Below are 15,977 nucleotides of genomic sequence, written 5' to 3' on the forward strand. Positions count from 1 at the left end.
GATAGCACAGGGAACCCCGGGACAGCACAGGCAACTCCCAAGCCCCGGCGAGGCCCCGGCCCCGGTCAGCGCCGGTGCCCCTCAGCCCCGCCGCCGCCGCTCTGCAGCCCGGCGGAGCCTGCACCGGGCCGCGGCCTTCCGCTCACCGGCCGCCCCGGGGGCGTTCGCTCAGCACGGGCCCCGGGAAATAAACACCGGGAAACACGGGAATCACCGGGGAACATCAGGAATCACCAGGGAACGCCGGGCCCCTCAGGCCGGGGCCGCCCCTCCGCGCCGCCAGGTGTCGCTGTGGCCGCCCGCCGGGCGGAAGCGCCGCTCCGGCCGCCCCGGCTCTGTGGCGAGGCGCCCTTGATGGCCGCCGCCCGCCGGGCAGCGCGCAGGGACCGAGCCCGCGGCCGGAGCGGGACACGGCCCACACGGCGGGACGCGCACCGCGGGCAGGTACCGGCACGGCGGGGAGGGAGCGGGGCGGCCCGGAGGCAGCGGAAGGGCCGGGCCTTCCTTTCCCGGGACGTTGCCAGGCCGGCGTGGGGCGGGCTCCTCCTCCGCCGTGCTGCCCCGCAGGGAGCTCGGCTGTGCGGGGAGCGCTGGGTTACATCGCACACACAAACCTCGCGGGTTGGGGTTTCCAGCGCTTTCCTCTTTCCGCCAAGGAGAACTCCCAGCAGAAGCAGCCGTGTGCTCCTCCCAGGCGGAGGAGAAACGCGCTGCAGCTCCCACCAGGAATTGCTGTGGATTAATGGATGAGATCCCCGTGTTCCGTCAGCAGTGCTGTCGTTTGAACAAAGCGAGATGACAGACTTGTTGTGCTTTTGTGCAGTTTAATATCATAGAGGGAATATCACATAGCATAGGACAGATACCAGACATCGTAATAGTTATTTAGTTTGGGTTTTTTTCCCTTAGAAGACAAATTTGGTTTCTCAATAGGAACATCTGCCAAGAGTTCTGACTTAGAAATGTTGAAAATTCCGAGTATCACTTGTATATTGACATGGTGTATTTCAGCCACACACACGAACCCCACCTTCCACAGCAGGAATCAGTCCAAAGTGCACATTAGCACTTGAAGCAGGCTGGATGCAACAAACTTCTTTGAATAAAGTTATTTGGTATTGCCTGAACTGCTGTTCAAATGTTAACTCAGCTGCAGTGAACTTTGGTCATTACCAGCTCCAGTTACCTTGGCTTGAAACACAAACTTAGTGCAGCTAATAATAAAAGATTGTCATTAGAGCTGGTTCACTAAGATGGTGAAGTTTGTTAGGTGGTCTTTTAAAAAAGATTAAAAAATCATTCACACACCACACCAGCTATTGTGAAGAATTTGATTCCTCCCAGACACAACCAGTACACTGCTTTTCCATTTTCCTGGGGTTTGCCTTTGCAGAACAGGGTGTAGGTGAACATAAGCATCCCAATTAAACTACACTCATTGTAATTAAGGTTCTCAGAGGATTTGAAAGCAAGTGATTCCTTTCTTTTGGTAAAAGTTTGTTTTTTACGTTGTGGTGGAAAATAGTGCAAGATGGGCTCCGGCTCTGGTGTGTTGGGGCCAGCACTGGGCTAGCAACAGGCAGGGTGTGAGACCTAAATTATTGTTTCTTTTAACCCAATAACCAACCACCCGTGCCCACAATGTGGACTTTTTATCCAGTTACACAAAAGCAGCCAAACCCATGGAGAAGAAGGTGAAGGAGAAGGACCAGCCTCCACCCTAAAACCTCCATCTTGCTTTATATATATTACTGTATTCTGAAACCTTAAGCTCTAAGTTTCCCCCCCTGTGATATCACACACTTCTATTCAAACTCCACACCCACAATCCCAGTTCTGTCATTCCATTTTGGAAGCTTCTCCACGGCCTCAGGTGAAATGCAGTGTTCTCTTGGGGGTCAGTGCCTGTCAGCACAGAAAGTCTGAAATTCTCAGTAACCAGGGTTCCAACATCAGTCTGCAGTGGCTCACTTGGCATCTGGTAATTTAATTTGGTATTAGTGTATAGCTATGAAATAACTGCCCAACAGAGGGCTGCACACAAAAGCCACATGACCCCAAAAATGCGCACATCTGGAACTGCCAGTCTTGGTGCATAGCCCAGCCTGGCTCTTGGAAAGGCTCAGGTTGATCCAGGGTGTTTACCTGCACCTGATGCACGTGCGAAGAACATACAGGAAAGTGCTGCTGGATGGGAATTGCTAACTGACACCAGCCAGGCCACCTTCTGCAGCTTTTTTCCTCCTTAAAAACTCCTTAGGTGAATTGTGTAGCCATCAGCAGTCCCTCTCTGTGGGCAGCTGGCTCTTGGCTAGCAGGGATTGCCCCAGGAGTGGGGGTCCCCAGGAAAACCAGCGACCAGATCTCTGTGAACAGTTCATCCACTTTGCTCCCAGATTGCTTTTGAGACAGTCATGCCACTAAACATTTTGAATAGATACTTAGTTTAGCCAAAAAAAAAAGCCTCTGAAAGGGGTAGAAAATGCGTGGTTTAGCTCCAGAATAAATTTTAGTTTTATCTGGACTAGAGGGCTATAATTTCTTTACATGTTTTTTAATTACTTAAATCCAGTATGTCAGGCTTATGGAGAAAAGTTTGCGCTACAAATCTGATTGATTTTAATGCTTTCTCTAGGGTGATCTTCGCAGAAACTCCTAAAGGCTTCAAAGATTTCTTTTGGGCAAAATAAGTGAGCTGAGTTGTTCTGATAAAGGAAAATGGATCCTTGTTCAGTTGGAGTTCAGCTCCAGGCTACCAACGAGTGCCACAAGATCTATTACACCCGTCACACTGGCCTCAAAACCAAACAAGATATCTCTTCATCTGACCTCCTGCTGCTTCAGCTGAGGACTGGGATAACCCTGTCAGAGAACAACACAATCTGCTTCCACCATGCCAAAATTTACATTGAGAGGTTTGAAGACTTACAAAAATCCTGTTGTGATCCCTTTAACATCCACAGAAAGCTATCAAAGAAAAACTTGCGAGCCATTGACTTGGACGATGCGGCTTTTCTGAGTGCCAAGTTTGGAAGGCAGTTTGTTCCTGGTTGGAAGCTTTGTCCCAAGTGTATGCAGATCATCAATGGAAGTGTGGATGTGGAACCTGAGGAGCGCCAGAGGAGAAGGCTGGATCCAGATGTATGTATATGGATCAGTTTCCCAATCCCCTCTGAACTCTGCAAGCTATTACACTTCCTATAACTACTACATAAATTTAATTTTTCTCACCTAGAAATAAGAAAGGATGTAGTCTTTTAGACGTACAGGGGTTTACTGCATTTAAACCTTTGTTTGGAGAACCTTAAAATCTTCTTCTCTAATTAAATAATATGCCCTCTAAGTTTTGAAAAATTGTGTCTACTTATGAATTCATGTGAATACCAGACTGCTGCTGGTATTTTAAGCTGTTATTCAAGCCTTGCAAACAACAAACTCCTGAGCACTGCAAAAGTTGCTTCTAAAGATGTCTCTTCAGTTAAAAAAGAGAAGAAGGCATTTTGTGTTGCAGCTCATTATGAAATGAGCCTGCAGTGAGGTGCATTAAGTGTACTCCTGTTGTGGTGTCTGGGCTGTGAAGGCCGTGGCATTTGGTCAGGGACACTGATGAACGGGTGTGGGAGGACACTTCTCCAGGTGCTGAGCTTGGAATGTGGCTGGCACAGGGAATCTGCACCCTGAGCTAAGAGGAGTTGCATCCTAGGAGCTGCTCCCCTGCTGTATTTTTCATTTCTGTGTCAGTGTGATTAGGAGGAAGATTTGATAGCATTGATTAAAACTGCCACTACAAAGCTTGTGTTGCTGGGGTCAGAGACAGGTATAGTTGTCCAGCATAAAGATTTTAAGTTGTTCCTCCTGGGAAATCATAGAATCATAGGTCAAGAATTCATCTAGGTTATTACAATATCTTTGACTAGATATTTTCTCAAGATCTGTATTTCTGATGAAGTGACATTTTCTCTTCCTTTAGGGGCGTACAGCTAAGGCTTTAAAGTCTCTCCAGTTTGCTAACCCAGGACGACAGACTGAGTTCACTCCAGAGACCAGTAAAAGGGAAAAAAGAAGGCAAACCAAAATCTCAGTGTTTAATTCAGACAGGTAATTTGTTAGCTCTATTTACATTAACTTTCATTTGAAGATAAAGTAGCCTTGATGGTCAGGCTGTAACATTAGCTGTGTGGATGTTTATGTGTGTATGGATTGGGTTCTTGGTTTTAGGGATGTTGAAGATCCCTCTCATTCCTGAGATAAATAAAAGAGAAGATAAAACGTTAGCTTACAGTTCATATTTCAGGCAAACACAAAAAGGTGTTTGTGAGGCACAATACTACATAGACCATAGATGTAGCTATTAATACATGCATAAACTAAAATTCTGATAATAAGATAAATTTGAATACAGTAAGATCAAATAGGCTACACTTTAAATATTGGTCATCATCTTTCTGTAAACTCAGTAGTTACACTTGGTAAACAAAAGTGTGCAAGTTAGGACCTTACCTTCCTTTTGAAAAACAAAGTTAACATCCAGATTGGATAATACTGGATAACAAGTTACAACCTTCTAATGTGACTGATTACAAAAAAAAAAAAAAATAGAAAAAAAAATTCTATTTGTCAAAATATACAAGAAATAATCACATTAGTGTGTTGTATCATATCAAGTGTAACTGTACCAGACAGAAACAGACACTAAATGTGCTGCTCACCAACTACACATCCTTCCCTCTCCCTCTGTGTCTCCTGCTTAGTTTGGGCACAGAGTGGGGATACAATTTTTTGGAGATACAATTAGGACTGGCAGATGTTACCAAACACAGTAAGGTATCTTTGAAATTAACAGTGTTAAAGTGAGCGCCTGAAGAAAGCAAACTTCCCTCCTGTCCTGGTTTTGCATGGGAAGCATTCACAGAAGTGATGCTAAGCTTTTAGCCACTAGAAGGCTGTACACACCTCTGTGAAAAAACACACGTAAAAGACAAAAGAAAAACTTCTTTCCAAGAAGTTCCTTTTTTCCTTCTGGCCTAAAAAAATCTCAGCAACTTGGCATCAAAACAGTAAGGGGATTTTAACATGGAAAAAATAGCTGTTTGTTTTTCATTGCACAGGCAAGTAATTCCAGCCAAGAGCAAGGTGTATGACAGCCAGGGGCTGCTGCTGTACAGCGGGATGGACCTGTGTGACTGCCTGGACGAGGATTGCCTGGGCTGCTTCTACGCCTGCCCCAAGTGCGGCTCCAACAAGTGCGGCACCGAGTGCCGCTGCGACCGCAAGTGGCTCTACGAGCAGATCGAGATCGAGGGCGGGGAGATCATCAGGAACAAGCACGTGGGCTAGGGGCCATCATGGCCCTTGTTCCATCCCGAGTGGATGGGCCATGCTTTGGGTAAACACAGCACATGCAGGGTTTAGTTTACTGTAATCTGTTGGGACTTGTCAGGACCCGTGGGATGAATGCGCTCACTTTCACAGTTGTTTTCAGTGTGGTCATGGACATAACCATGCTGCTGTCTTTGCACTGTAGTCAGGCTTCTTACTCATGCAGGTGGGATCTCACTGAACAGCTGTATTCAGCTACAAGGTGCTGAATTCTAATGTGATCTATCCTGAGCCACTCGCTATTCTTTCATACATTGGTTTGTAGAATGTACCATCTCTGTGCATCCCTCATGTCTCCTTCTCAAATTCAGGATCTCGTGGGTTTTAATCTGTTTTAGGTGAAAGTTCTCAATGAATTCACATGCAGTGTTAAAGGTGCTCTCTTTCTAGTATTAATAGTGAATACTGTGTCCTATATAGAGTATTAAAGCTACATCTGGTAAATCCAATCCTGTTCACTTAAAAAGGAGTCAAAAGCATTTAGGTGTTCAGATCTCATCCCAGTTACTGGGATTTGAGGTCAAGTTATCCTTATGAATTCATAAGGGTATGAATTCATATTAAAATATTGAAATTAACCTGTCAAGGCACTGTGTTAAAGTATTACTTACTACTTTGTTGGTTTCCGTAGAACAAAATTAAAACAGTTTTGCTCTGTTATCAGTCTGTAATTGGACTGAACCAGTACTTCAACAGCCCTCTCCCTGTTTTGTCTTTTTACTGATTTTTAAGGTTTATATGCAGTTGAAATGAATTTGAGTGTTTGTTTCCAAACAAAGATTTCCAAACAGTTTTTTTGACTGTTGCCAAAAAAACCCAGATGAATGGAAAGTATCTTTGGTTGATATATTATCTGTCTTCATAATATTAAACTTTTACACTATAAGAAAACTTATTGAAAAGATTTTGTAAATTAACTCTTAGTGACATTTTTATTCTTGTATTTTGTTGTGTTTTGTATAAATTTCCTATCTTTTGGTGGTTTGGTTTGCTGGGTCACATTTTTTCAATAATACTGTTAAGTTCTTGCAGACTTACTTGGTAAAGTTGTATAACCTTGCAATGTGCTCAGCAGGTCTTTTTCTTTTCTGGTAAGTGTCATGAATGTTGCCTTGGCAAAATCCAAAGTTATGCTTTGAGTTATGCTGACATCTGCTGGTCCTGCTGGAGTATAAGCACTGAGATGCTACATTTTTATTAAATCTGTTCTAAAAATAAATCAGACTCTTTCTTTGGTCAGAGCATTGGCAGCTGTTGCAGTGGATGTCTCTCACTGTTTCATCTCTTAAGCAATCTTTTGAATCAGGTGAAAATATAAACAGGTAACTTCCAGGAGAGTGAGAGGGGAAAAGTGGTTGAGTCGTGTCATTTCCGTGTGTTTATTATTTTTTTTTAATGAGACCAGAGTTGGCAGTACCCACTGTTAATAAACTTAACAGGCTTCCATGTGTGTGCTGAGTGCAGCCCCTTCAGGTCCACAGCCAGATTTTGGATTCACTAACTATCAGTAACTTCAGGTGCCTAGAGCATCTCATTATTAAAACTGTATTTCTGCACCTCCATTAAGTCTGTGCAGTTAGTACATTCAGCCTCTCATTTTACAGCTGCATAGCAGGGGATTACTTTCCCAAATAAAACACTTGTTTCCTAACAATGCAAATAGTGAGTACTGTCCCCAAGGACACTTAGGGTTTAGGTTTTTTCTGGTAAAAAAAAATGACATTTTGGTGTTGGCTGTTCACATGTCCTCCTAACATATTTATGACATTTCCATTTAGCTGCATTTCCTAACATGGCTAGGCTGGAGTGTGTCACTAAGTTCAGTAGCATGTTTTTATATGGTTCCACATGCCTCACAACCATTTTTGTCTTAAAAGACATTGTTACAAGTCAAACTTTGCTAGATTTAACCTGCTTACAGTATGAATTTCTCTTTTTGCTGTTTTTATAAACACCACACAAACTATTTTGTCATCATTTAAAGTGAGTGCATGTGACTCCCTGCAGCACATGGACTTCCCCATCTGCCAGTTACTCACAACTAAACCTGTTAAACAGGACATCATTTTAATAGAGCCAAAAGAAACAACTACTTTCCATAAAATCCAAAATTCAGGTGCACCTCAGTGGCTGTATTAAAGCTTTCCTTTTGCTATTAATTGCAAAAAGTTATGTCTTGGCAAAGTTTACATATTCAAGGGACAAAAATCAATGACAAGAAAAGACTGGTTAATGAAGAATGAATATCCCATTAATCAGTTTGGGATTATTGAGCAGAAGCTCCAGAATTGTGTAAGAAACCAAGCCAGTCCTTAACACTCTGCTTTCTCATACAGAGCAAACTTCATGTTTAGAAAATGGTCAAGTTTAACACCTTCAAAAGTCAGTGAGGGTTCTTCTGCTGACCCTGTGAGAATTGCTGCACAAACCTGTGGTCAGACCAGAGATAGGATGTGCCCCTTTGTGAAGCTGAACATTTAAAACCAATTAAGTATGCCTTGGGATTTTTTGTGTTAAATACTCAACAATACAGAGCAGTCAGGTAATTAACTCAGAGAAGCTTTACACTAACTTTTTCAGCTATTATGATACAAAAAGACATTTATCTTTGGGAGGATGTTATAGCCTTATCCTTAGACACAGCATGAATCTGGGTTTTGGTTTTTTTTTTAATCAGTTAAATTAATTTCTTCGGTAACTAACATTAGACAACCTCTAACTTTTGAATCTCTTACCATTCAATACATGAGAAAGATCTGGAAGTGGACAGACCTACACAAAAATTGTAATTTTATAAATCCAGAATTAAAGCTTCTATAGGAAAAGAAGAAAGTTAAGGTGACAAATTTGTACCTATTTTAGATCTGTTTTAATGTTCCTTTTAGCCTTTTCTCATAGGCATTACTCATATTAGCCAGAATGGACAACTGCACAAACTCTCACTGAAATCCCATGGTGACAGAGCTCCCGAGAGGTTAAGTGGACATCTGTCCCTTGGTGCGTGACAGAAACACCTACAGCAGTCAGCATCGAGGCCTGAAGAGTCCTCAGTCTCATGGCAAAACACTAACACACCATTTCCAGCTTTGTTTTCCCCTAAAATTCCCAATTTTCTTTTGTCATATTTGTGTCTCAAGAAATGCAGTTCCAGCATTTCTCAGCTGATGTCTCAGTGGAATACAGGGTGTGCTGACATATGGTAGCTTGTCCCTCAAGATCCAGGTCTTTTTCCCCAATAACTCCTCAGCAAACATTCTGAAAGCTTTGTTCATCTTTCTACTGGCTTCTAACCAATACCACACTAATGCTACTTTATTTAAAAGCCCCTTCAGACATTTCTCTCTAAATTATACATTCTTTTAAATCCAGCTGATGGCAGAGGAGCAGTTCATTGAAATTAATATATTCGAAGATCATTAATTATAAGTTGCATCTAATATTCACCAATGTGGCAGCCGTAACTAGAACTACTGTAATTAGATTTCAAATCAAATCGACACCAGTTAGATCTCAAATCATCAGCTGCCCTTTAACATGTATTAAAAAAATATTGTAGGGAGGTGTGAAGCCTTGCCATTAAACTGTCCAGTTCACTGCTGGAAGGAGTTTTGTGCCGGTTTCCCACTCTGAAATAGGGAATTTCCATGTTTCTAGTCTCTCAGACCCAGCAGAGGGCATCAGCCTACTGCAAACCTGTCCACGAGTTCTGTGCTGCGCCTGCAAGAGATGTGACCCCAGAGCTGGGGGACTCCTCAGAGAGGAATTCATGGGAGCATTCAAAACCCGAGCACAGGATGAGAAAAGTGTCACCCACAGCCGCGAGGTTGCAGCAGAGCTGACTCAGGCACAAGATTTGCACTTAAGAGAAATTGATTTTCTTTTTGGGCTTGCTAAGAGCTTTGCAGCCAATCCCCAAACACCTCGATGACTGCTAGCTCTTCCAGAGGAGAACAGCACGTTTTAATAGATACATTTGAAATTTACTTTCCAGTGTGAAAGTTTGGTTTGGATCTCCTGCCTGAACATCGCCTCATAAATGCAGTATTGGGTAGCCAAGGAGGCACTTACAGCAGGGCCCTGCTCTCCTGATAAAATGGAAAACTTTCCACACAAACATGGAAAACTTTCCACACAAACATGGAAAACTTTCCCACACAAACAGGGACAGCATTTTCCCAGGATAGCAAGAGCAGCAGCCATAAGCAGCCTAGCCTGAGGCTGGGGTAGGGAAAAGACAAGAGAGGGACTTTCCCTGGTTCTCCCACCATGACCAAGTGATGAGAAAATTGCCCTAATTCTTCTCTCCTTCCCTTCAGCAGCCCTGTGCATATCCTCAGCAGCAGATGAAATCGGGATCACACACTAAGTGACTTGCCCTTCTGAGCTCTAGTCAGGACAGCATTAACAACTTGGATCACAAGCTCAGCTCTCCATCTCACCCACAGATGTCAGCATCACCTAATGCAACCTCCTGAGAGTGGCTCCACGCAGAGCTCCAGCCTGCAGACTCAAGTAAAAGCAATTCTCTTCTATCATCTTCTGAATTTCTCCTTGTTATTCTTCCAGTTTTCCTTGCATTTTAACTGATAGCCCTACCTACTTTTAAATTGATTGTTTTAGCTGCTGAATTAGAACCATGAAGTAGAAAACAGGAACATATTAAAAAGAACATACATATATGTATGTGTACACCACCCAGCAGCAGCTGTGCAGTCTGGGTAAGCTGGTTAACAGCACCATCACAACTTAAATTCTCAAAGAGAAATCACTGGGAATTCAAAGATCCTACTTCGTTCACAGCTTTTAAGGCCTCACAAGTCATCTGAGAAACCTTTTAACATAACCACTTGGCTTAAAGGTAGAAAATAAGATTTTAGCAAATGTCAGTAACATAAGTTTTCTTAATTCACCATTTCTTTTTCTAGTCAATCCTGCATTAGAGTACCTTATAATCCAGGTGAGAATGAGTTTTCTTCTCACTTCATCCATTTTCTGTTGCGAGTTTTTAGCACACAATAAAACCACCCACAAACAACTGCAAACCCCACTCTCAAGCTTCCAAGCTGCTCCTCTCCTTCTGTTTTATAACATGGCAGTGCACTCTCAGCTGACTTGCTTGCCAGTTTTCAATCAGATGGGCTGGATCTTGACAGCTGGCTTCAATGCTGCTGCAAGTTCTCTCTTAACCATCTCTTTTTAGTAGTCATTATAATTAGAGTGATTATCTTTTGGCTTAGTTTCTCATTTGTTATCTTTTTGCTGCTTCCTGGGAGTTTCAGTTCAATCTCTAAAAAAAAAAAAAAAAAAATCAGAGCTAGTTCTCTGTTAAATACACCTGTGCAGGATGTCAAACCTCCAGCAGGCTCCTTAAATTGTGAGCGCTGAGGGAGCCCCAAACCTCAGCTGCACTGTTCTCTGTCTCACCAGTGAGCTCCAAATAACAGCCCTGGGGCTTTGAGTGGAATTGCTTAGAGCAGTGAAGAAAGCCAAGCAAAGAGCTGTGTTCTGCCCAGGTGAAATGTATCAGGATGAAATGCTGGGACTGACAGAGCTGTTTGGACAAAATCACCTCTCACCCTCACTGCTTATGTGTGAAACAGGAGGAGACATTGTGCCCAAGATCTTGTGATCCTAAGCAGCCACCATGGAAAGCAGCTACGGAGTGTACACCTAAAATAAAATTGCCTTCTGCTGTGGGATTCCCAAAATAACATGCTGGGTAACCTTTGCAGGATTGTTCCCTAAAGATCCACAGAAGCCTGAAGTGCCAAATGCCTGCATCTGAGCTTCAGTACTTATGTTTCCCTCAGGATGAGGCTTGGAGATGGGGACAGGGCAGCCAGACAGGCACAAGCAGAACAGATGACTCTGCTTCTGCTTTCTGTTGGATGTGGTCAGTATAAACAAACTGTACTAATGAAAGTTGGTTATATCTCCAGAAAAAAACAGAATTTTATTTTTCACAAGAGAAGATTTTATTTCTTCCTATTGGGTTTGAGGGTTGGGTTTTGCTTTTATCAAAAACCCCAGAAAGGCCAAATTTATCCAGCCTAACCTCTCTGCTTTATGACTCCCCTGGGTTAATTTTTTGTCTGTGAGCTGCTGACTTGAAGTACAGATTGGGCTGGCAGTGCTTTGGAGCAGATGAGGATGCAGGGCTGCTGTCACAGGACATCTGTCACAGGAGCTGCTGCAGAAAACGTCTGCAATTCCTTCTGTGCTGGGAGTGGCTGCAGCACCCAGCTCTGGGTGCACACTCCATCCCACCAGGCACCTCTGACCCAGCCATGGTTTTCCTTGTCCACCCTCTGAGCACATCCTGCCTCCTTGGCTGGAAGTTCTAGTTCTGCTGCAGAGTGGCAGAACCCACCTCACTAACATTGTAGGTGTAATTTATTTCATTTCTGTCTGCACAGTGCTCCAAATGATGCAGGGCTGGGTCACATCTCAGTGATGTGTGTGTGTGTGTGTGTGTGTGTGTGTGTGTGTGTTCACATGTGCTTGTAGGGCTGTAATGTGCAGTTAATGCAGCCAAACTGAGTGCATCTCCTCTCTCAGAAATACCAGGTACAAGTGGCATGGGTCCAAGTTGCCGCTGATCTGGATTAGTTTGATCTGCCCAAGAAGGAAGAAGTAAAAGCACTTTTCTGCCTGAGAGTGTGTTCTGTCCCACAGGCTATGAGGAAAGGGGACCTGCACTCCATTGTATTGACCTCAGTAATTATTTAATAGTCAGACACCACCATGTGCAACAGAGCTTCTGGAGGAGCAGAGCTGGAGCCCTTTCCCCTTCCACATCTCTTCTTTCCACTGACACCACTAATTATTATTATTATATTATCACAATATTATTTTTCCCACCCAGCACTGATTGCTGGTGCTTCTCACATGACCAAAATGGCTACATTTCAACTTTATTTTTCTCTTTTCTTTGATGGAACTGCAGACAACATTTAGATTTGAATAAAAAAAGCAAATAATGCATGTCAGAGTAGGCATCAGGGAACATCGAATTGGTTTTTCCCAGTTCCGAATCTATTTCAAATAGGGTAATGCAATTAAAGGATAATTACTAGAAGTGCAAAGCCCAGGTTATGATCAGAAATGGTCACCCTTTCACTTCAGAGGGCTGTCTGACTATATAAAACATTCCTGTGGGGCAAGTTACTCTGCATTTCTGCAGGTATCCAGAAGCAACATGTCTGGCGCTACAAGTAGAGGGGCTTTTCCAGTATGAACTACCACTTTAGGAGAGGGGACAATATAAGTGGCTTTATCACTGATTGTTAGTGGTACAAGTTCACTTCAGGATAGGATATTAATTAATTATACATTGGTAGTTTTGAATAAGCAGCGTCTTAACACACTTTAAAATAGCAATGATGGTAAACTAGTCATATTTCCTCAGCAGTGAGCTTAGTTTGAGCTGCCATTGCTTTGATAAACAACCAGCAGCAAGATAACGAAGCAAAAAGGCAATTCCAGTGTTCTGAGCAGTTCATCCCAGGGGCTGCTGTTCCCCAGGGGGGAATCAGGTGGGTGGAGGAGCTGCAGAGCAAAACCCTCAGCCCACAGCAGCTGTGGTGCCCTCCTGTTGCTGCAGGCAGGTCCAGGGGCCCAAACAGGCTGGCACTGGTGATGTGGCTCTGGCTGTTCATCCTCTTTTGGTCCCAGACCAAAACTGAACCAAACCAACACACGTGTGCTGCACCCTGAGGGGCCTTCAGCTGCCTGCAGGAACACATCCCCTGTCCTTCCAAATGGCAAAGGACCTCAGCCTGCAACACTGCCAGAGGGACCTCCCACCTTCCTGCGTCCTCCTGCACCCAACTGATTCCTCAGGGTTTATCTTTTCTATTTTTCACATTCTGTGCTGCTTTAGTGAGTGGGTCTGAGCTCCACATTCAGGGATGCTGAGCTCTGTGCACAGAGCAGGGAGACAAAACAATTCCTGCTCCAGCTGGGCACCAAGGACAAATGATCCAAATCTCAGCCCCAGAGCACAAACACCGTGGGCTGCAGAGAGAAAAACAAGCAGGGTGGGACTGCAGGGGCTAAAGCTGGAATGGGACAATGAAGTGCAAGATGCAAATGGAGCAGAACTGATCCCAGGGAGAGACCCCGGGAGCGCTCGTGCATTTTGGGGCCATTTTGGTTCCTCTTGGGTGCAGCCCTGGCTGGGCTCTTGTGCTGCCCAAGGTGGATCCATGGAGGAGATGCTTGGAATCAATCCCTGCTTTATTCTGTAGCTCTGTCCAGCCTCTGCTCTAGCTCCAAGGTATCACCCCATGGCAGTGATGGAGCCATAGGGACAGCCCAGGGGGAACTGGGGGATCCCCTCTCCCATGGAGGGGCTCTCCCTCTGGGCTTTGGCTGTCTCCTGACAGGAGTGTTGAGGTGAGCCAGAAGTTCTCAGAAGTGAGAAGTTCCTCTTCCAGAGCTGATTCCCCCTCCTGGGGAGCAGCACAGCTGTGCTCTACCCCCAGCTTATCCAGCCATGGCAGAGGTCCAGCTGTGCCAGCTGTGCCAGCTGTGCCACCCACCCACAGCACGGAACTAAAAACGACCTTCCTGTGGCACAAGCATACTTTTATAACAAGCACAAAGTATTGTCAGCCCATGTGTCACTGCCAGGACCCTGGGCAATGGGGCTTTTTCCTTCAGCTGCCTCAGAGAAAGCTAAAGAGGATCTGAAATGGCTGAGAGCTGTGGGAGGTGTGGTTATAGAGGTCAGGGTGCTTCAAACTTCATTCAGACGAAGTCATGGAGTCCCACCCTTCAGAAGTCCAAACCTCCTGTCAAGTCCTGCCTTTCACCAGCAGCCTGTCTGCTGCTATAGCGCTTCAGCGTCAGAAATGATTAACAAGGTTTTGCCAATCTCTTCTCTTTAAGTGTAGGAAATAAAGCAGCAATCCTTTATTATTAGCTGCTTTATTGGACTGGTAATAGTGCCTAAAAAGGGTTGGGACTCCAATTTGCTCCACTTGGAACCACTGTTTGCTGTGAGAGCACGTGGCCTCATTTCCTGCAAGGGTTTCAGAGGGACAGGGACGGAGGCTTGATCCTGCTTCATTTGTCTTCATCTTTTTCCTGGAGGCGTCTGGCAGGCAATGCAAAGGACCTCTTAACTGCCCCATGGGAGCAAGCCTCACATCAGTGAATGTTCCCAACCGCTTGGGTGAAAATGCACTGGTTTTGGCTGTGCCCGCTGGCTTTGCCCTGCCAGGCCCCAGAAAAAGGGTTTCATGAGGTTGTCTTGGGTGGCAGCTGAGCCCCACAGAGATACACACCCCAGATAACCCTGGTGCTGTTAATCCCCTTGTGATCCCCGAATGAGAAGCCAGATGGTGAAACTAAACATACAGAGAATTTGGTTTATAACATTGACATTTTAAACAAATATAATAATATTAATAACGATATGAATTATAATAGTGGTGATAATAATTATAGTAATGATAACATATTTCTATTAAGTGATAAATTATTTTATTTCTCATGTCATACCTCCAAAACATTTATTTTGCCTGCCTCCCACAGTACCTGAGGCAGACAAAATAGCTCCTCTGTTTACAAACTGGGTAAATGGGGCAGAACAGCAGACCAGGAAATACTGAGCCCTATGGAGCAAACAGAGAGTGGAAAAGCAGCTGAGGTCAAGCATTTCCCTCATTCCCTGGAGGTATTTCCCTGTCTCAATGACTGGAGGAATAATAAGTGAATAAATACAATGTCTTATTTAGCTGTGCTGTTGTTGGAGCCCTTTGTCTGCAGCGTACTCAGGAAAAACTTTTGGATTGATCTGGAGTGCACAAGCCTATTTTCTATTAAAGTGTATTAATGCCAGGTTCTGTGCAATTAGTGAAAAGTCAATTCCCATTACTAGTTAACATTATTGAGCATCTGCTTTCTTTAATAAAAACCTATGTCCAGCATAAAGACAATAAATCGATAGGCAGCCACTTTCTAAATCTATTCTGTCTCCTCCAAAAATGCAGAGTGCTGCTGCTTGAAGTCAGAATGGGTTTACAAGAAGACATCCCCTGCAACTCCTTTTTTTTTTTTCTGAAAAGCTTTGTTTTTTTTCCAAGAGCTGTACACGTGCAAACTGGTGTTAAATTGTACGCTCATTCAGCTGCATCTCAGGAATCGGAGAAAATGAGAAAAATTAGAGTCTCACATGTTTGAATCAAATATAACTGCTACGATTTCTTTTTCTGTGAGGGTGGTAAGGCCCTAACACAGAGAACTCGTGGCTGTCCCACCCCTGGAGGTGTCCAAGGCCAGGCTGTAGTGGGATGCTGCCTTTCATTGCATCCTACCATGGCAGCAGAGACTTCTGAGGGCCAGGAGCTCAGCTAAAAATCAGATCTGCAAAAGGACTGCTAGGTGTGTTTTTAAGCTTTTATATATGCAGGCTTCATGTCTGGTTAGCCCTGAAATAACTGAGGAATGTTATTTGAACTTAACAAAAAATAACTAAAACAGGAGGGAAAAAAACCCTCGTTTTTCTTTTGGGTGAGAAAAATGAAAGCTAAAGGAGAATTGAGAGGAGGTGTGAAAGATTTATTGTTCTTCTCCTGATGTTTCTTTAGTTT

The 15,977-nt window shown here is 44.0% G+C and overlaps 1 protein-coding gene across 1 annotated transcript; it reads left to right on the top strand.

The window, feature by feature from the left end:
• The first annotated feature begins 321 nt into the window (after positions 1-321).
• On the top strand, positions 322-6,616 carry ARL14EP (ADP ribosylation factor like GTPase 14 effector protein). The gene is made up of 4 exons (XM_030949436.1): positions 322-444; positions 2,636-3,141; positions 3,971-4,098; positions 5,109-6,616. The coding sequence occupies exons 2-4, from the start codon at positions 2,719-2,721 to the stop codon at positions 5,335-5,337; spliced, it is 780 nt and encodes a 259-aa protein (XP_030805296.1). The 5' UTR covers positions 322-444; positions 2,636-2,718; the 3' UTR covers positions 5,338-6,616.
• Positions 6,617-15,977: the final 9,361 nt, after the last annotated feature.

This window comes from Camarhynchus parvulus, chromosome 5, assembly GCF_901933205.1.
Source record: "Camarhynchus parvulus chromosome 5, STF_HiC, whole genome shotgun sequence".
NCBI classification, from domain to species: domain Eukaryota; kingdom Metazoa; phylum Chordata; class Aves; order Passeriformes; family Thraupidae; genus Camarhynchus; species Camarhynchus parvulus.

Coding starts and splice junctions, on each gene's coding strand:
- ARL14EP (XM_030949436.1), top strand. CDS start 2,719: ATGGATCCTTGTTCAGTTGGAGTTCAGCTCCAGGCTACCAACGAGTGC. Junction 3,142..3,970: donor GGAGAAGGCTGGATCCAGAT/GTATGTATATGG, acceptor CTCTTCCTTTAG/GGGCGTACAGCTAAGGCTTT. Junction 4,099..5,108: donor TCAGTGTTTAATTCAGACAG/GTAATTTGTTAG, acceptor TTCATTGCACAG/GCAAGTAATTCCAGCCAAGA.